The 20,639-nt window shown below is 42.9% G+C and overlaps 1 protein-coding gene across 1 annotated transcript in view; it reads right to left on the reverse strand.

The window, feature by feature from the left end:
• Window positions 1–20,639, reverse strand: part of HADH (hydroxyacyl-CoA dehydrogenase) — a 50,192-nt gene that overhangs the window by 16,677 nt on the left and 12,876 nt on the right. Inside the window, exons 2-3 of the mRNA XM_058721713.1 lie at window positions 8,064–8,192; window positions 2,171–2,328 (exon numbers count right to left, since the gene is read on the reverse strand). Of these exons, the coding sequence (XP_058577696.1) occupies window positions 2,171–2,328; window positions 8,064–8,192 (287 nt within the window). The remainder of the gene's footprint in view (window positions 1–2,170; window positions 2,329–8,063; window positions 8,193–20,639) is intronic.

Consider the following 20,639-nt stretch of genomic DNA (forward strand, 5'->3'; position numbering starts at 1 on the left):
AACGCCTCCAAGCCTTAGTATGGAAAACGTGAGAGGGGGTGGGGGTGCTGAGGTGGACTGGAGAGTTCATACTTTGTTGGAAGTGGAAAGACAGGACTCAGCTGGGACCGACCGTGGGCTCTGGCCGAACTTTTCATCAGTACTTTTTGCACTGCAGTTAGGGAAGTGATGTTCTTTTCCAGGCTGCATCAGGGCTTCCACCTGGAACCCTGATGCTAGAACATATTCTAAACTCCTGCTACAGGATTAACTAAAACTTAACAGGAAAGTATATCTCAATCAAGCTGCCTAAAAAAACAAAAACAAAACTTAGGAGGTATTCAATAAAGGTGGTCTAAAATGAAAACAAGAGTGTAGAGAAGGACAGCTGGTGTCCAGAAGCAGAGTCACATCCATGGCGTGCCTACTCGGGTGTGCCCTGTCGCATGCCACATCTGTTTTACATCAACCTAAGTGAAAGAGCCTGGTACAGTGCCTGACACACAGCAGGCACTCAGGAAATGTGAGTCCAATTAATTAATATGCTCAACAACCCTGTGCAATAGGTACCATGACCCCTATTTTGCAGATTACTAGGGAAACTAGTCTTAAGAGGGTTAGAACTGGGAAGGTCTTGGGAACTATTTACCCCTAACCCCCCATTCCAATTACAGATGATAAAAACTGAGGGCCAGAAAGACTTCATGACCGTCCAAGGTCAGAGAGGAAAGGCGGGGGGGCGGGGGGGAGGCGAGAGACACGGCCCCAGGCCACCTACCTTTCCCCTAACAGTCCTTCCATTACTCACACTGACACGAGAGGGCAGTCAGACCCGTCACTGTCACGAAAGAATGACCATCATTTCAATAAAGGCCGAACTTCTAGACTACACCTTTCCTGAGGTGGGAGGTGGTTTACTATCTTAGAGGGCTCCCTGCTCACTTGGGAGACAATACCTGGACCAAAGAATTTTCTGTTTTTGCAGACCCTAAATGTCAATGTGAAGAGAAAGAGCACACTGATCAGCAGAGTGACACAAAGGTGACAGAAAGACAGGTGTCTCCTCTTTGTCAAAAGCAGGGCTTCTCTGGATACCAGGCCATACAGCTAAGAGGGCTCACGTTCCAGCAGGCTGGGATGCCAGCGTTTCTCTGTAACTGCTGCTCGCTGGCAGCCTAAGAATTGCTTTTGTCATATAATCTTATTCTGACTTTCAGTTCTAACCAGGAAAGGTGAAGTGTGGCTAAGCAAGCCCCAAGGAGAGTGTGAATAAATCAGCCAGGTGTCACAACTGCCAAAAGCCGAAAGTCAAATACAACTGAAGGTCCCAAATTCTGAGAACGAGAGCTGCACACGCGCAAAAGCTTGCTGACACTCGTTCAGACCACCAGTTCTGAGCCCCAGGCGCCCGTATGCCTCACCTACGTGGGGATGACTCGCCTCTCCCACCCTTTGCCAGGAAGCCTGGGAAGAACTCAATGCTCCCGTAATGCTCCCAAGTGTTTTGACTTAATCCAGATAAAGCTCACAACAGGAGAGCCCAGGGAACTTTGTGTAGACAGAGAGGCATTCCCTTCAACTACACCATTCTGGGGCACCTCGGTGGCTCAGTCGGTTAAGCATCCGACTTCGGCTCAGGTCATGATCTTGCAGTTTGTGGGTTTGAGCCCCACGTCGGGCTCTGTGCTGCCAGCTCAGAGCCTGGAGCCTGCTTCTGATTCTGTGTCTCCCTATCTCTCTGCTCCTCCCCTGTTCATGTTGTCTCCCTCAAAAATAAACATTAAAAAACAAAACAAAACACTACACCATTCTGAAGGTTGTCCTCAAAAAAAGTAATTTTGTCACGAAACTACTGTGAGTTTCCTCAGCAGACATCTGAGGACATGCCCAAGCTCTTTGTCCTCTGGCCTGGGAGGGCCCAGGCAGAGGACTGTCTCTGAATGGACCCTCCACTTTCCTGTGGGAAATTCCACCCTCATTTTGGGACAAGGATCAGATGGAGGCAGCTCAAGCCTTGGGAGGCAGACAGAGAGGATAGAGAACAGGGGAAACGGTGTCAGGTCTTCTGGAAACAGCTATGTGATATTAAAAAGAGAAGTGGGCTTGGTGTCAAAAGACTCCCTCCTGGGAGAAAAGCCCAAGCCAGAGAAGGGAGCCCTTAAACCAACAAGAATGCCCAAGGGTCACATACTCAGAGGCAAACTTGTCCAGCCTCTTGAAGAGCTCGTTCTTCACCTTCAGGTTTTCCACGATGGCCTCCACCACCAGGTCTGTGCTGTGGACCACAGATGCTGCATCCGTGCTGGTTGATATGCTGTTCAGGGTCTTCTCCACAAATTCATCACCTGCCTGACACAGTGGAAGAAAGGAGAAGAGAGTATTCACCAGACTCACCAGAAAATGCTGTGATTTGCTGAGGCAGAAGAGAGGAGGGCGAGGACAGGCAAACACGCCCCAGAGGCAACTGGAATGTGTCCTGAATTCTAAGAAATAAAACTCCCTACTTTTCCGTTTAGGGACGATGGCATCTCAGTATGCTTCTAGACACCAGGGCAAGAGTCAGCTTGGGAACGTCCCAGCTGCTGGTCAGCTATCACTGTCGTGTACAGGTCACAATCCTTCACACTCTTTGTCAGCTCTGCTCCAGTTACTAAATGGTCCACCTGCAGCACCTGCATCGGCCTGCTCTCTATCTGTTCAGTAAGTGAGCAGACTGCCATGCACTGTTCCAGGAACAGGCTTCCAGGGAGCCTGGAAAAGAGTAAGAGCTTAGCTCAGCGACATTCATTAGTCTGAGAGGTGATGCTGACTATTCTTTTTTTTTTTTTTTTTCCCACCCTGAAGAGAGAAAGGCACAAGTGAAAGAGGGGCAGAGAGACAGAATATCCCAGGAGGGGCAGAGAGAGAGAGAGAAAGAGAGACAGCGAGAAGTGGGGCTCGTGATCACCCAATGCAGGGGTCAACTCACGAACCGTGAGATCATGACCTGAGCCGAAGTCAGATGCTTAACCGACTGAGCCACCCAGGTGCCCCTGACTATTCATCTCTAGAAGGCAGACAGGGCGCCTGGGTGGCTCAGTCGATTAAGTGTCTGACTTTGGCTCAGGTCATGATCTCACGGTTTGTGAGTTCAAGCTCCCCATCAGGCTCTGTGCTGATGGCTCAGAGCCTGGAGCCTGCTTCAGATTCTGTGTCTCCCTCTCTCTCTGTCCTTCTCCTGCTGGCACTCCGTGTGCATCTCTCTCAAAATTAAATAAACATTAAAAAAAAATTTTTTTTAAGAGAAGGCAGAGAAGAGCTGAGCGAGGGCAAGAGAGGGTAAGAAAGCCAAACTTAGCAATCCTTCTTCAAGTAATAATTGCCCATCACAAACCAGCAACTGGTGTTGCAAAAACATGCCAGACACAGCCTCCGCTTGCAGAAAGCTTGCAGTCCCACCTTTGTCTCATCTGTGACTCCAGATTTCCACAGACATACCTCAGGGCAGAAGACAGCACCTCTAAATATATTCAGTAATTAGTATCGGCCTCTCTCCACTCCCCAAGAGCAGAACAAAACATAGACTCCTAGGCCCATCTCCAGAGATTCAGATTCAGTAGGTCTGAGGTGGTACCTGGAAAACTGTTTTTTAGAAAAAGATGCCCCAGGGATTGTGATATAGCTAGTAGACTAGTCAGCACTTGAGACCTCTGGCCCACATAAAGCTTGGATTGTGATAGATGATGTGATTTCAATCAAATTGCTAGATCTGTGAGAGGACAAAAAAATGAGAAAATGAATAAAACATAGTACCTGCTTTCTAGAGGCTCATAATCTAGTCAGAAGTCATGTGTAGGCACAGGAGTTAAAGAATCTAGGAAAGTATTGTGGGTAAAGTTGGGTGTGGGCATATCCTTTATAGGATGGATGGATTTCTACTGGTGGAGATGGGGGACAAAGAAAAGACCACATGAATGAGCAAGCTCTGGGAGCTTTTTATTTGGAAACTATCAAATGTAAAAATGTTCAAAGACTAGTGTAATAGTAGCAACTGTAATGTAGATCAACCTAGATTTAATAATTATTAAAATTTTGCCACATTTGCTCATTTGTTTTATCTTTCTTTACACACCCTTGTTTTCTTGCTAAATCTTTAGAAAGTAAATTGCTAACATCATGTCACTTCACCAGAATAAGTACACATGCATCTTCCAAAAATAAGAACATTTGTTTACATAGCATAGTCTCATTGAAACAGTTGGAAAATAGTACATTCTTGAACTTCCCCAGTTGTCTCTCAAGATGTAGTCAAAGCTTGCACATTTCATTTGGCTGTTTTATCTCTTAGTTTTAAATGGTCTGCTTATATTGTTTTTGTCTCCCCCATGACATTTTTAATTGAGAAATTTCCTGAGCTAAATGTAGACTCATGCATACCTGAGAAATAATACAGAGAAATCCTTTGTAAAAAAAAAAAAAAAAAAAAAAAAAAAAAAAAAGGAAGAAGACAGCACCTCTAACAAGTGCCATTTTATTTCAGGATGTAATTTGTCCATGGGGCATTGTCAGCCTGGGAACATATTCAGCAACGTGGTCATAATCAGCAAAGCCATCCAAAACCATCATGGAACAAAACAACTATCAGAGCTTTTCCACAGAAATATACTGTGAGATAAAAAGTGATTTTAAATTTTCTATTGGCTGCATTTTAAAAACAGGTAAAATTAGTTTTATCTAACCCAATCCATCTAAGATACTATCATTTGAACATGTAATCAATATAAAAAGCAATGAGATGTTTGGGGCGCCTGGGTGGCTCAGTTGGTTAAGTGTCTGACTCTTGATTTTGGCTCAGGTCATGATCTCACGGTTCATGAGTTTGAACCCCGCCATCAAGCCATCGCTTGATGGCTCCACATCGGGCTCTATGCTGCTGGTGCGGAGCTTGCTTGGGATTCTCTCTGTCTGCCTCTCTCTCTGCCCCTCCCCTGCTCTCTCTCAAAATACATAAACTTAAAAAAAAAAAAAAAAAAAAAAGCAGTGTGACATTTTACATTCGTCCTTCCTATTAAGTCTTTGAAATCTGGTGTCTGTCTTCACATGCAGCATGTGACTCGACTTGGACCAGCCCCATGTTGAGCTCTCCACAGCCGTCTGTAGCAAGTGGCTGATGTGCTGGTCTGTGCAGAGCAAAGTGCATGCAGTGTGTCAATAAGGCAAGCTGAAGCTGACTCGTCCCTCCTCCAAGCACATCCCAGGCACAGATGAGAAACACCAAGACACCAGACTCCCAAGGAGTCACTCATCTGGAGCTGTGCATCTGGAGCACACCACCCACTTTTTTTTTTTTTTTTTAATCCTTCAAGCAGGGCCCAGAGCCTCTGCTCAAAGGAGACAAGCAGCAGATGTGTACAGAATAAACAAATGAAGAATGCAGATGACCTGGGTTCAGACTCACTCTGTCCTTGACTCCAACTTCCAGGCCTCTTAGCAACACCCCCCCACCCCTGGCCCCATCTGGACCCTCATCACCCTCATCACAATATGCCCTATCTCAGGTCCCCCTATCATTAAGAATATGGGGGACAGGGGTGCCTGGGTGGCTCCGTCAGTTAAGCATCTGACTCTTGGTTTCAGCTCCAGTCATGATCTCACGGTTAGTGAGTTCCAGCCCCTCACTGGGCTCCACACTGACAGCGCAGAGTCTGCTTTGGATTCTCTCTCTCCCTCTCTCTCTGCCCCTCCCCTGCTCTCTCTCTCTCTCTCTCTCTCTCTCTCAAAGTAGATAAACTTAAAAAAAAAAAAAAAGAATTTGGGGGACAGATGACAGTTGTTAATCTGCCTGTGACACTTATTGCTTGGATTTCTTCAGGGAGAAAGTAAAAATTATCTCCACTCCTGCCCCTCTGATTTTTAAAAGGTGACTACATATTAAGAAAATGCAAAGCGGGGCATCTGGGTATCTGAGTCAGTTAAGCATCTGACTCTGATCTCGGCTCGGGTCATAGTCTTGCGGTTCATGAATTCAAGCCCTGCATTGGGCTCCGTACTGACAGTATGGAGCTTACTTGGGATTCTCTCTTTCTCTCCCTCTGTTCCTCCACCGCTCATGCTCTCTCTCTCTCTTTCTCTCAAATACATAAACTTAAAAAAGAAAAAGAAAATGCAAACCAAAACCACAGTGAGATACCACTTCACACCTCCCATGATGGCTATTATGAAAAAAATAAAAAGCAAGTGTTGGCCAGGATGTGGAGAAACTGGAACCTTCATACACTGCTTGTAGGAATGTAAAATGGTTTAGCCACCGTAGAAAACAGTTTGGTGGTTCCTTAAAATGCCAAACACAGGACTGTCATATGACCCAGATATTCTACTTCTGGTACATATGTGAATGAATTAAAGAAGGACCTGAACAGATAATATATCAATGTTCACTGCAGCATTATTCATCACAATGGTCCAAAGGTGAGAACAACCCAAGGGTCACTGACAGGAATGGATAAACAATATGTGGTATATAGACATACAATGGAGTATTATTCAAGCATGATAAAGAGTGGAGGTCAGACACATGCTACAACCTGGATGAATCTTGAAGACAGATGAAATAAATCAAGTCAAAAAAGGACAAAAAGCATATGATTCCACTTACCGGAGGTCCCTAGAACAGGCAAATTCAGAGAGACAGAAAGCAAATTAGTGGTTACTGGGAGATGGGAGAAGGAGGGAATGAGGAGTTATTATTAATGGGTATAGAGTTTCTCTTTGGAAAGATGAAAGTTTTGTAAAGAGTTGTGATGGCTGCACAATAGTGTGAATGTAATTAAAGTCACCAAATTCTACCCTTAAAAATAGCTAAAATGGCAAATTTTATCTGACACATATTTTATAATAAAGAATTTCAAAAGGTGGGGCGCTGGAGTGGCTCACTTAGTTGAACATCTGACTCTTGATTTCTCCTCAGGTCATGATCTCACAGTTCATGAGTCTGATGTCGGGCTCTGTGCTGGCAGCGTGGACCCTGATCGGGATTTTTCTCTCTCCCTCTCTCTCTGCCCCTTCCCTGCTCATGCTCATGCTCACTCTCTCTCTCTCAAAATAAATAAACTTTAAAAAAAATTTTTGAGGGGTGCCTGGGTGGCTCAGTTGGTTAAGCGTCTGACTTCGGCTCAGGTCATGATCTCACAGTTTGTGAGTTCGAGCCCCTCGTCGGGCTCTGTGCTGACAGCTCAGAGCCTGGAGCCTGCTTCGGATTCTGTGTCTTCCCTTATCTCTGCTCCTCCCCTGCTCAGGCTCTGTCTCTATCTCTCAGTAATGAAAAAACGTTTAAAAAAAATTTTTTTTTAATAAATAAATAAACAATTTTTTTGAAAAGGCAACTAGACATACACTATGGACACCTGAGGTGACAAACAGAACAAAATCCCTACCTGCACTCTTCTCTGCCTGTGTATGAAAGTGAAATTCCATCCAAGCCCCAAGGGAACCAATCTTAAGCAACTTTAACAAGATGACAAACGTAAACAAAAATTCACTTGGTGACTTCCACAGTATTTCTAATTAAATGTGAAGGTCCAAAGAAAACGAGTCAGTGAACCAGTTTCCAGCCTTCTAGGGTTCCTCAGGTTCTTGCACCCCCTCTGCTGCTGGGAAGTGAGAACATTCTGTATTTTCCTCTCTGGTAATGACATTACAAAAGGGCATAAGACATTGTTTAAGCAATCAAAATTTTCTATCTGAATACAATGTTTATTATATCATTTTCTTTTAAACTTACAAGTACAAAAATTACCTTCCTGTTTCACTCTCTTCCATCAGTATAACAAAACAGGTGTTCCTTAAGCCCAAATTCTCAATGGACAGAATGAGTTCACTACCTGCAGAAACCTTCTCCCCCACCTCAAAACCCAACAATATGGTTATCTACTTCTCCTGCTTTGTAATCAGTTCTTACAGTTAGTATGTACAGTGATGATGTTACTTATACTGGTCTAAAGTTATGGGAAAATGAGCTTTACACAACAAATCGAAAAAGAAGCAAAGGCCACCAAATGTGATATGGTCAGAGGAATGGTCTTGAAATCATATAAAACAAAAATTACCTTGGGGTTTTCTGCAAACTTCTTCTTGGCCACTTTCCTAAGGCTTTCCTCAATCCCCTTTCTAGATTTTGCTAGTATGTCCTCTGTCTGGTCCACCAACATTACCGTGTGGCCAGTTGCTGCAGCAACCTAGAGCAAAAAAAGAAAGAAAACATAAATGAATAAAAATAGTAGACTTTCATATTCCATATGAACTCTGCCACCATTCCATTCAAAATACCAAGTAAACGTAATAATAAGCCAGTATCAACTAAACACATACCTCTTGCCAGGCACTGCTCTCAAGCCTTTATGTGGATGGACAAATTCTCAAAACCACCTTATAAGAAGTATACGCACTGTCACACAACAGGTAGGCAGCAGAGCTGGGATCTGAATCAAGGCTCTGAAGGCCACACTCTAATCACCTCCCTGAACAGTACTGTCCAACAGGGAGCCACTAGCCACATGTGGTATTTAACTGAAATGGACTAAAGTTCAAAATTCAGTTCCTCAGTTGCACTAGCTGTATTCCATGTGCTCAAGAGCCCACTCACAGAGCGCTTACTCCCCATCCACCATCTTTTTTCCTTAAAATTGGAGCATATCCTGTGTAGCTTGACCACCTAGCTCATCTCTTCTGCGTCCTTAGCTCAGTAACAGGAAGACTTGAATAACTGTAGCAAAAAGTTTCCAAGGGCTATTTAGTGACATGGTTCCCATGAAAGTAGGTCTTTGGTGGTCAGCCAACTTAGGAGGGCAATTCCCCTCCCTGCCCCACCCCACCTTGGCTAAGTCCCGAGGGCACTTAGCCAAGTGCCCTGCTGCTCAAAGTGTGAGTGAAGTTTGAGTGAAGCTGCTCAAAGTTCACCTGGAGCCAGCTTCGTTCAGCTATATTCAGTGACGAGTCAATCCCAATTTCATCATAGTTTGCCAACAGCTTTGGCAAGGACTGTGGAACAGGTAGTGTGGCTAAAAATAGGTCATTGGGTCACATTACAAGTAGGCATTGTACTCAGTTCAAGCCATAAGTAAGAGGACCATGGCCTATAACACAAATATAAATAATACAGGACACCAGCACAACTGACATGCCCCTCAGGGTCTGAGAAGACCCCTTCAGGGCCACTGCTTTAGAACTTCTGTAGGCCAACAGTGAGTAGGAGAGGGACAGGTTAGCTGAAATGAACCTGCCCAGAGATGACAGGAAGAAACAGTTCTAAACTACCATCATGATGTGAGATTTTTTTAAACTAGGCAAGTAAAAATTCAAAGCTGAAAACCAGAGAGGAAACAGAAAAGCAAAACTCAAAGGCAAAGAGGTTCAAATCCCTGAGCCAAGATTTCCTAAGAACACTTATAAAAATTATAAGACAGGTTTTAAATGGAAGTTAATTACAATAGCACCTACATTCTCTTCCTGGGAAAGCTTCATAAAGGGGCTGCAAGTCTGAGCCTGTGGGACCTGTAGGCAGGCAGCATCAGTACTGCCCTGCCCCAGAGCATGCCTGGGAACCAAGAAAAGAAAATGCTGCCAGGACAGGAAGGTCTAACAACCATAGTTGGGTAGTGGTGGTAACGAGAATTACCTTGATAAAAGGACAGAGGCAAGCGGTGAACTTGCCCTATTGGCAGAAACACAAGCTGCAGGCAGGCAGCATGGCCAAAGCAAAACAACGTCCGGAAAGCAAAACCCCTATCAATCCAGAGGAGGGTTTCTCTCTAAATAACAGCAGACCCAGGCTCATCTTGCCAACACCTCAAATCACGTGACACAAATTTGAACATCTAATAGATTCAGAGCAAAAAAAGCAAAAGCAAATTTAGACACAGTGCAGAAAAGGCAACACAGCAGGCCTGGGACTGTTACCTTTAGAAATGCCCTTGGCTGGCACCTGGAAACTTAGATTTGGAGGGTTCCCATCCTTCCCGGAGAAGAATGGTTCTCTGTGCCTAAACTGCTTATGCATTGTGGTTTTTGCTGCACACCTGCTTTCTTTCTGGGGGTCAGGAATTTTGGTATGTGCCAGGCAGAGGGTGCCTATGTGAACAGCCCCAATAAAGACCAAGGGCCCTGGGTCTCCAATGAGCATCCCTGGTCAACATTCCATATGTGCCGTCACAACTTATTCCTGGAGGAACTGTGTGTGTCCTGTGCGACTCCACTGGGAGAGGACTCTGGAAGCTTGCCCCTGTTTTCCGCCAGACTTTGTCCCACATATCCTTTCCCTCTGCTGTTTCTGTTTTGTATCCTTTTGCTGTAATAAATGGTAGCCATGAGTATAACTATACGCTGGGTCCTGTGCCTAAATCACCAAAGCTGGAGGAGTGGGGAGATTTGGTGGAGAATCATGACACAGAAACTAAGAAAATAAATCTCAAATTCCAGATGCAGCTGGTGATGAAATTAAACTAGTTGGAGACAGACAACCCTGCGAAGCAACAGCTGAGGGAGGTGTGACGACCAGCGATGGGACACCTCACCTGCAAGGTGGAGGCAAGCAGAGGTGCTGGCTTAGGGACCTCCCATTTTTGTTCCAGCTCCTCTGAGAGTCCCTCTGGAATGACACAAGTGATCCTCACTTTGTCCCTCTTAACCTCTGACCTAGGTCATCCTTTGACTAGGACAGAAAGGATTCCTCAGATTTCTACATGACTAGGTCCCAGTCCACTTCCCCTCCTTTTTCTCCAGCAGGCATCGCTCAAGTTTTTTTGCTCCTCGAGGAGTTGGAGAAGAAAATTCAAGTACATCTGGCACAAGATAGTACCAAAGCTGAAGGAAAGAGAGATAAAGAAAATGAGGGCAGTGTCCTTCTGCTCAGGGACTTTATAATCACACTGAGAATACATGGGGGGAAAAAACTAAATATATAAGGCTCCATATATGGGAAGTCAAATAAAATAAAAACTGCCATAGTGAAGAATCCTTTCAGGCATCTGAACTCAGAAGGCTGGATAAGAGGAGGACATCCAGAATGGGCCATGGGTGGGGGAAGGGGACAGGGAAGGAACAAATAAGAGGTGATTTCACACCTTTTCTCTAGAAACCCATTTTCAAAGTTATTATACTCATGTTTGATTTGACAGTCATGGGGAATTTTTTGTTACAGAGCAGATAAGCCACAATGCTTTCCTTATACACTTAACCCCTGAACAACTTGGGGTTAGGTGTGCTGACCCCCTACACCATTGCAAATCCACATTCAACTTATGGCTCCCCAAAACTTAACTATTAAGCCTACTGTTGACCAGAGGCCTTACTAATAACAATCAATTAAAAAATATTTTTGCGGGGCACCTGGTTGGCTCAGTCGGTTAAGTGTCCGACTTCGGCTCAGGTCATGATCTCACAGTCCGTGGGTTCGAGCCCCGCATCAGGCTCTGTGCTGACAGCTCAGAGCCTGGAGCCTGTTTCAGATTCTGTGTCTCCCTCTTTCTCTGACCCTCCCCTGTTCATGCTCTCTCTCTGTCTCAAAAATAAATAAATGTTAAAAAAAAATTAAAAAAAAATATTTTGCATGTTTTATGTATTATATACCATATTCTTACAGTAAAGCAAACTAAAGAAAATGTTAAGAAAATCTTAAAGAAGAGGGAATACATTTACAATATTGTAAAAAATCCATGTATAAGTGGATCTACATAGTTTAGACCCATGTTGTTCAAGGATCAATTATAATTATTTTGTTTAAACTGCAAGCAGAACCAAACCCGGAGAGGAAAGTGCCCTCAAATATTCAAGTAAACCAAAGCCACATGCATTATAAAAACACTAAAATTCAACCAGGAAAAACCATGGCCAGAAAAGCATTTTCAGCCTGTATGCTGACCCTCCTCTTATCCTAAGTCCTCTGATTAACTCCTCCAGCCACTCCCTCTTCTGTCCTCCCACAACCGCACCCCCGCAAGAAGACACTGAGCAGGTGGGTCCCTGCCTTGCCTCATCCTGAATGAGCACACTAGAGACAACGTCTGTGTAGATACTAGCCAAAAACAGCTATTAAATCAAGACTCTCCAGGCAATGTTCCGGGAGAGCAAAGTGCATATGTCAAATGATCACGTCAAAGTGAGCGTGTTAAAGACATTTGTTTATTTTCCCTCTCAACCAGAAGATGCAGGAGGTGCAAGGAGGGGACAAACCTAACAGAGAGGAAGAAGACAGATCTTTCCCAGTGTGTTACTGATCACATTTTTGCTCTGCAACATTTCCCTTAGCTCCACAGTGCCTCATTGGTCTGAAAAAGGCTCAATTTTTTCTCTCTTACTCAAATGACTGGAACATTTTCTAGGATTTTGGACTCTCCAAAGTGCCTATACCAGTATTTCTGGTCGAGTAAGAAGGCAACAATTGTATACTCTAAATAGTTATTCCTGACAGTTTTGTTTGTTTTTGTAAACATTTTCTACTTCAGCTTTTCTTTTCTTGATTAATTCATAAAACTTCAGGAAAATATGAAGGAAATCTTATGGTGTAGACACAGGTAGAAAGGACATTCCTATTTAAAATTTTTTTTTTAATGTTTATTTACTTTAGAGAGAGAGATAGAGAGAGAGAAGGAGGGAGGGAGGGTGAGGGAGCACAAAGGGGGTAGGGGCAGAGAGAGAGGGAGACACAGAATCTGAAGCAGGCTCCAGGCTGTAAGCTGTCAGCACAGAGCTTCACGCGGGGCTCAAACCCATGAACTGCAAGATATGACTTGAGCCAAAGTAGGATGCTCAACCGACTGAACTACCCAGGCTCCCCAGGACATCCCTATTTAAAACCAAAGTGGATATGGCTAAGTTTGAATGGAGAAAATACAGGCAAAAAAGAGAAAATTAAATTCTCTGTGAAGTATTTTCCATTTTATGAAGAAGCTCTTTGGTGCAGGTCACAATTTATTATGGATAGAACGGATGAACTTTATAGCATCACTTCAAGTGATTTCAGGTTACAGCAATATTTTCATTCTATCTACCCACAGACAGCAACCCAACCTGATGTTCAAGTTTCCTGCAGTCATTTCTTGCAGACATATTCCAGGGACATCAGGTCAGCAACATCTTGAGGACAACTTCATGTCCTATTTGTCTTTGCAAACCTAAGCACATGGCCCATAGTTAGCACTCAATGCTTACTTAGTAAATAAATAAACAAACAAAACACAACTAGCTCATTGCCTGGCACGTATTAGATGCTTTCCACAGGATGAGTCCAATGTTCTTTTACTATATTAATCTACTCCAAATGGGATTGGTATTCCTTTCCTACTGCTATGTGTCTGAACTGTCCAGCACTGAGATGGACTCAGGATCAAGCAGTCTGTCTCTTGCCCCCATGCATTCCATGTCAGACCTGAGAGCTGCATGACTCTTACCCCAGACTGGCTCTATAAGCTGAGACCGTCGTAAGCATGGCTACACAGCCACAGGCCACTTAATAAAGGCCAGCTTATTTCTTTCTAAATTATTAATGCACTTGTCTTATTTCTCCTATGAGATCCCTGAGAGCTAGGAGTGCTTACAGAAGTAACAGTCTCTATCCACAATTATCAGAAAGAACACAAACCCTTAAAAAAAGGAAGAAAAAAAAGCAACAAATGCAGCAAAATTAAGAGCCACAATGTACTGAGCACTTACTATGTACCAGGCACATACTCTGCATTTTCCAAGACTATTTCTGATCAATCCAAAAACTTTGTTAAAGTAGACATCAACCCTGTTTTGCAAATGAAGAAAAGGAATTAGAGAGAGCAATATCACTCAGCTGTTAAGCTGTGAAGCCAGAGGTCGAATTCCAAGGCTGCCTGGCCCCAGAACTTTTCTTGTAATCTAGTTAGAGGAGTCCAAGGAATGCTGCCTTATTTGCTGAGACAACCAGCTTTCAAGATACAAAAATAATAAAATATCATTTTACAAAAATTTCATGCTATTGACTTTTTTGTATTCTCTTTCCCTCATGCCTTCCTTAGTAACTATTATGGACTTGGTGACATCCACAAAAATTCCTATTAAATAATGTGTCAGTTCTTCTCCAAACTGGAGTCCTAATACACTTGAACAGTTCTTACGAAATTGGAAGGACCATTCCATTTCATAGATAAGGTAAACTGGGGCTTAAAGAGGTTCGGCAACTTGTGTATTTCCCATGGTTAGGGTTAGCAAGTGGTATAATAACAACAGAAGCAGCCTTCAGTTCAATCGTATCACAGTCATAGTCACAGCAAAAAGGACTTGATAAACAAGAACATCTATCCAGTTAAATGACAGCTTCCATGTGAGCATTAAAGCCTCAAAAGACACCTGAAACAGCCTGTGTTTCTAGAATAGGAGTTCTCAAAGTATGGGTCCTGGGCCAGCAGCATCAACATCAGCTGGGAACTTGTTAGAAATGCAAATTCTCAGTCCGCCTGAGTGTCTCAGTTGGTTAAACATCTGGCTCTTGGTTTCAGCTCAGGTCATGATCTCATGGTTCTTGAGTCTGAGCCCCAAGTTGGGCTCCACTGCTGACAGCGTGGGGCCTGCTTGGGATCCTCTCTCTCCCTCTTGCTCTGACCCTCCCCTGCTCGCTCTCTCAAAATAAATAAACTTAAAAAAAAAAAAAAAAAGAAAAAAGAAACGAAACGAAAATTCTCAGACTCCACTCCCAACCCAATAAATCAGAAACTATGGATTGGATCAGAATTTTAACAAAGCCTTCCTAGTGATTCAGATGTTCTACAGTCTGTGCTCAAATCTGGTTGCAGATTAGAATCAGGTGGGGGACATTTAAATCAACCAATGTCCAACTCTCACCTGCAGATTCTGTGATTTAGTCTGAAGGCTCTGGCATTTAAAAAAAACACCCCCAGATGATTCTAATGTGCAGTCCAAGAACCAAAGCATCACTCTAAAATAAAGAACCTGTCAGCCCTGATCCCTATCCCCACCCCATCCCAGCCCTCCTGGGTTGCCAACTATCTCCTCAAGCCACTGAGAGCCCAGCAAATCTCTGTCCCTAAATCAGTAGGGTTTCTAGGTCTTCCTATTGCCCTGTCCCTGAGAAAGTTCTAAATGTTATCTAGAACATACTATCTGAAAGACTCCTCTCCTCTAACTTCTCCCCAAATTCCTCAAGGAAAAGTCAGGCTCCACCAAGCTCCTACTTCTGCCCAGGACTCTTGAATATCAGGGTATTGCTACATTTCCCCTAAACAGAACTTGCTTCTTAATTCCTTTCTTGAAGGTCAAGCCCCACACCCTTGTTTCCTGATTATGTTCCAGTACCTTCCCTTGAAATGGCTCTCTTGTAGTATTGATCTGTGGCCACATATGCATCCACACTGATCTTTGATGACTGCTGGTTCCTGGCTAACCCCCAACATTCTTAAGCTAGTTGCTCCCTTTCTTCTCCACAGGCAGCAGTGCCAGGGTAAAATCCTGAGTTCCCTAGAGAAGAAATCCCTTGAAAAAGTCCACAGCAAACAGAAACCAGAGGCCACAGAGGTTTGCTGTCCCTAGTAACAACTACAGTTTAGAGTACTTCGTATGTGCCAGATATCAGGCCTATCTCATTTAATTTTATTTAACCAATTCTCAAGTATCAAATGCCCATTTTAATAAAGTGTCACCTATGGTTCTGTAGTTTATTCTCTTGACAATTATGAGATTAAAACCTACAGTAAAAGGGGCGCCTGGGTGGCGCAGTCAGTTAAGCGTCCGACTTCAGCCAGGTCACGATCTCGCGGTCCGTGAGTTCGAGCCCCGCGTCAGGCTCTGGGCTGATGGCTCGGAGCCTGGAGCCTGTTTCCGATTCTGTGTCTCCCTCTCTCTCTGCCCCTCCCCCGTTCATGCTCTGTCTCTCTCTGTCCCAAAAATAAATAAAAAACGTTTAAAAAAAAAAAAAAAAAACCTACAGTAAAAGAGCATATATGATTATTTTTGACATTTGGAACAGGAAAACACATTATGTGGTTACCACTATTCCTACAGCTAATTACTGACCCCAAGAGAGGATCCATGTAACACAAGTATCTACAATATAAGTATTGTGCTAACCACTGAAAGGCTCAGTTCTTCAGTATCCAGAGCTGTTATATCTTTACCAAATGCCTGTAATTGTTCCATTCTCCCACTTCTTTCTTCAATTTATAGCAAAAGGTTCTTGGAGAAGGCACTGTGTCTTCCCTTGACACGAATGATATTACAAACACAAGTGTACATACTGGCACTGATGTATCAGATCTTATCAGTGATACAATAAACATTCATATCATCCAGAAGATGTTTAAAATTCAAGATCATCAATGACAGGAAAACACACAATTTTTAAATTTCCTATAGAACTTTCAGATCCTCACAATAAGCTTTCATAAAGACCCTAGTTTGAAAAGCAATGACCTCATCTAACCTTTATGGTAACCATAAAATGAAATATTAAAGAAGGTGTATCCAAAAAAAAGTATCAGAAAGAAGAAGAAGAAGAAGACGACGACGACGACATCGTCGTCACACATTTAAACTGAAACACAGCATTGACACTTAGTTCAACAACATTCCTCTTTCAGTCCCACATAACAAACCAGTGTAGGGCCAGATGTTTCCACAGCAAAAGCCTCCCAACAGAGTTTCCCCCTTTCAAGCTCATCTCTTGCAACCTTAACAGAGGTTTGTTTCATTTTCTTAAAGTGCAAAAGTCTCCACGGGTTCATGGTGGTTGGGGAGGAAGGAACATGTCTAAACAAGTCTAAAACTATAAAACTCGTAACTCCTAAGGCCATCCCACACAGTTTCTTTAGCTGCTTCTTTTTGACCTTAAAATCTCTTTCCCATCTAACTTCTATCAGTCTTGTAAGATTCATTCCTAATTGCTGCTGAGGCCCACTTCTCTCCTATGACAGATATGGTGGTTCATGGTTATGGCTTTCTAGTTACTCCTCCCCAATGAAATCCTGAGTCCTTCAAGAAGTTAGGTTTTCATTCATGGCTTTCATTTACACTCTGCTTTGAAGGCTAAGAACAGAACAAGACTGCTGTGTTGTTCTGGGAAGCCAAATAATTGTACAGTAAAACCCTGGTTTGTGAGCATAATTCATTCTGAAAACATGCTTGTAATCCACAGCACTTGTATATCAAAGTGTATTTCCCCTAAGAAATAATGGAAAGTTAGATGATTTGTTCTACAACCTAAAACTACTCATATAAAAATGATTACAATACTGTAATAGAATACAAAATAATAAAGAAGAAAATACAAAATATAAAGAAAAATAAATTAACCTGCACTTACCTTTGAAAACCTTTGTGGCTGGTGCGAGGGAGACAAGAGAGGAGGGTTATTGTGTAAGACGACTTTCACTCTCACTAAAGGAATCACTGCTATCTATTGGCTCAATGGAATCTTTTTCTTTTCGTGCAATTTTAACAAGGAACCTATCCAAGGACACTTGCTTTTGCCTCCTTTTGAGGATTTCGCGGAAATGTGACATTACATTGTCGTTAAACAGATTCATCACTCGCACTGCTACAGCCTTATTCCAGTGGTGCTTTTCTACAAAATTTTGCACAATTTCCCACATTTTAAACATCTCCCTAATCTCATTTGAAGTGAGGGATCCCCCTACCTTTATCTCCTTCTCCTCTGCAGATGAGATGCAGACACAGACTTCCTATAAAATCTTGCAATTTCGGCCACTCACACACTTCATTCATAATTCTCAATGATTTCCTTCTTAACTTCCACCATAATCATCTCCTTCTTACCACTTTTCAACCTTTTTCTGCATGAGGGCCATTGTATACACTCGCACAGATATTGACTACAGTACAGTATCAATAGACTCTTGTCATATGCTGTTAACTGGCAATAAGGCAGCAGAGAAAAGAGTCTGTATCTGCAGACAGGCTGACCTAGAATGAGGCAAAGCATTCCTATGCTTACTAGTGTATGGAAAAGCAAAGGACTGTCCATAGGTGCTTTGAAGTGACAAAAAACACACTAGTGCCAGTTGTGGGCACCCTCCAACATTCTGAAAAATCACAGATTTCTGCCAAACACCATGGCCTGAGACCGAGCATCTGAGCATGGGAGACCATCACCCACAATCCCTCAGTGAGAGAAGAACTACTGGCTCAGTTGTGATCATGTGACATTCGGTGTCATGTACTACTCATATTACAAGACACTGCTTGTTTATAAAGTTAAATTTATTAGAAATGTTTGCTCCTGGGTGTTATACATAGGGAATGAATCACTGGAATCTACTCCCAAAATCATTATTGCACTATATGCTAGTTTGGATGTAAATTAAAAAATAAAAATTAATTAATTAATTAAAATTAAAATTAAAAAAAAGAAATGTTTGCTCATCTTGTGGAACACTCGCAGAACAAGTTACTCACAATCCAAGGTTTTAATGTACTGGGGTACACAAACAATATGGATAGCAGGGAAACCTTTGAACAGTCTGGGTGAAAAATACAGAGATTATTAGAAAATGCTTTCCACCGAATGATCAAAGGTCACAGACAAAATACTTGGTTTCTGAGGGTGAGCATTTTTGATCCCATCCCCAATACCTGAGCTCCCCTATGGAGAGGAGAACTACCGTTTAGAGTACATGCTGGCTATGGCTACATCTCCATGTTCACTCCTTCAAATGACTACTGCCTACTACTGATTCAACATCTATGTCATCCATGCCTCTTTCAGGCTCTGGAATAAGGTAGTGAATAAAACAAGTCCCCTGCTCTCAGGGAGCTTTCACTCCTCATAAATTACCCAATTTCATCTTCATAATAGCCTTTGGGGTAAGTATTATAACTATAAGAAAACTGAAGGTCTGAAGGGGACTAGGATTTGAAGGTAAGCTGTCCACATCTGGAGCTCACGTGCTGGCTATTCGTGACCCAAAAGGCACTGCTGGGTCCAAGGGGAACAGTCAAGACCTTTCTGAGCTGAGCAAGGACCAGCCCATCTGGAGCTCAGCTACCAGATGTGAGATGGGAAACATTCCATGACCTCTGTGGGCCGTCTCCTTATCTAGAAAGAAAAAAAAAAAAATGGGGCAATAGGGTTGTTGAGAGGATTAAATGAGTTAATATATGCTAAACACTGAAAATGGTGCCTGGAATATCACAAGAGCTGATTATTTTTATTCTAGGCAGCTCCCTTCCTCCTTCTTCAAGGGTCTGAGGCCTAATACTGGATCCAGGTACAGCCTCCTAAGGTAAATTATTTTATTTTGCTTTTGTTCTTATGCCTTTTTTTTTTTTTTTAAGTTTATTTATTTGAGAGAGAAAGAGAGCACCAGCAGGGTAGGGGCAGAGAGAGAGAGGTAGAGAGAGAAAACCTCCATGAGCTGTCAGCACAGAGCCCGAGGTGTGGCTAGAACTCACAAACCAAGAGATCATGACCTGAGCCGTAGTCAAGAGTTGGACGCTTACTAACTAAGCCACTCAGGCATCCTGGTTCTTAAACCTTCTGATCCCAAGATTTGTTCCTTTCTATGTCCTTCCTTTTTTTACAAACAGACTGGGATCTCTCTTCATTTAAAAAGAAAGTAAGAGGGGTGCCTGGGTGGCTCAGTCAGTTAAGCGTCTGACTTTGGCTCAGGTCATGATCTCCCAGGTCCATGAGTTCAAGACCCATGTCGGGCTCTGTGCTGACAGCTTGCAGCCTGGAGCTGCTTCAGATTCTGTGTCTTCCTCTCTCTCTGCCCCTCCCCACTTCACACTCTGTCCCCCTTTCTCAAAAATAAATAAACATTTAAAAAACTTGAAGAAAATTAAAAAAAAAAAACAAAAAAACAAAAAAAGAAAAAGTTGGGGAGGGGGGACCTTCAAACTTCCTTAACCGCCTAAAGCTGGCCTTCACTTCACTACCAATTACTGGGTGGCAGAATAGTATGTGGAACACAACTTCTAGAATCAGACTTTAAACCCTGGCTTAGCCACTGGACTGCAGGACTTTGAGCAAGTTATGCAGCCTCTCTATCTATGGTTTCCTGATCTGTTACAAGAGATAACCAGTACCCTTCTCGTTGGATTGCTGTGAATGCTAAAGACGTGAATGCATCTGAAGTGTCCAGACCAAGGCCAGGCTCACAGAAGGTTCAATGATGCTTGCTAACTGCCACTCTGGTCACCACCCTCAGTGCTTCCACTTTCACCCCCGCTATGCAATTCTTAAACACTAGCAACACCTCCTTAAACACTTAAATACTTCCTCCACCACAACTGCTGTATAACTTATCTGTGGTCTTCTAACTGCTAAAGGCAATGCCTCTTCTTCAGCTTTATCTTCTACTTTTCCAAAGCCCTGCACACTGCCAACTAGGGCTTAATTTTTAAACTGTCTCCAATTTCTTACCTCTATTTCTTATCTCTGTTCCTCTTAGCCATATTGACTTCTCTCAATCTTTCAGCCTCTAAACAAAGGTTTAAACCTTTGTTTAAACAAATCCTTCAAGATTCTGCTTTCAATATTCTTTTTGTCTCTGTATCTTTTCCTTCTGGACTCTCAATCATTCTCATAATTCCAACTATGCCTAAAACTAACACCTTCCATCCTTAGTCATCATCTTGATGTCCTACAGTCATCGTCCTGACCCTAAATCCAGTTCTCTTTGAACTTCATT

This window comes from Neofelis nebulosa, chromosome 3 (assembly GCF_028018385.1).
Source record: "Neofelis nebulosa isolate mNeoNeb1 chromosome 3, mNeoNeb1.pri, whole genome shotgun sequence".
NCBI classification, from domain to species: Eukaryota; Metazoa; Chordata; class Mammalia; order Carnivora; family Felidae; genus Neofelis; species Neofelis nebulosa.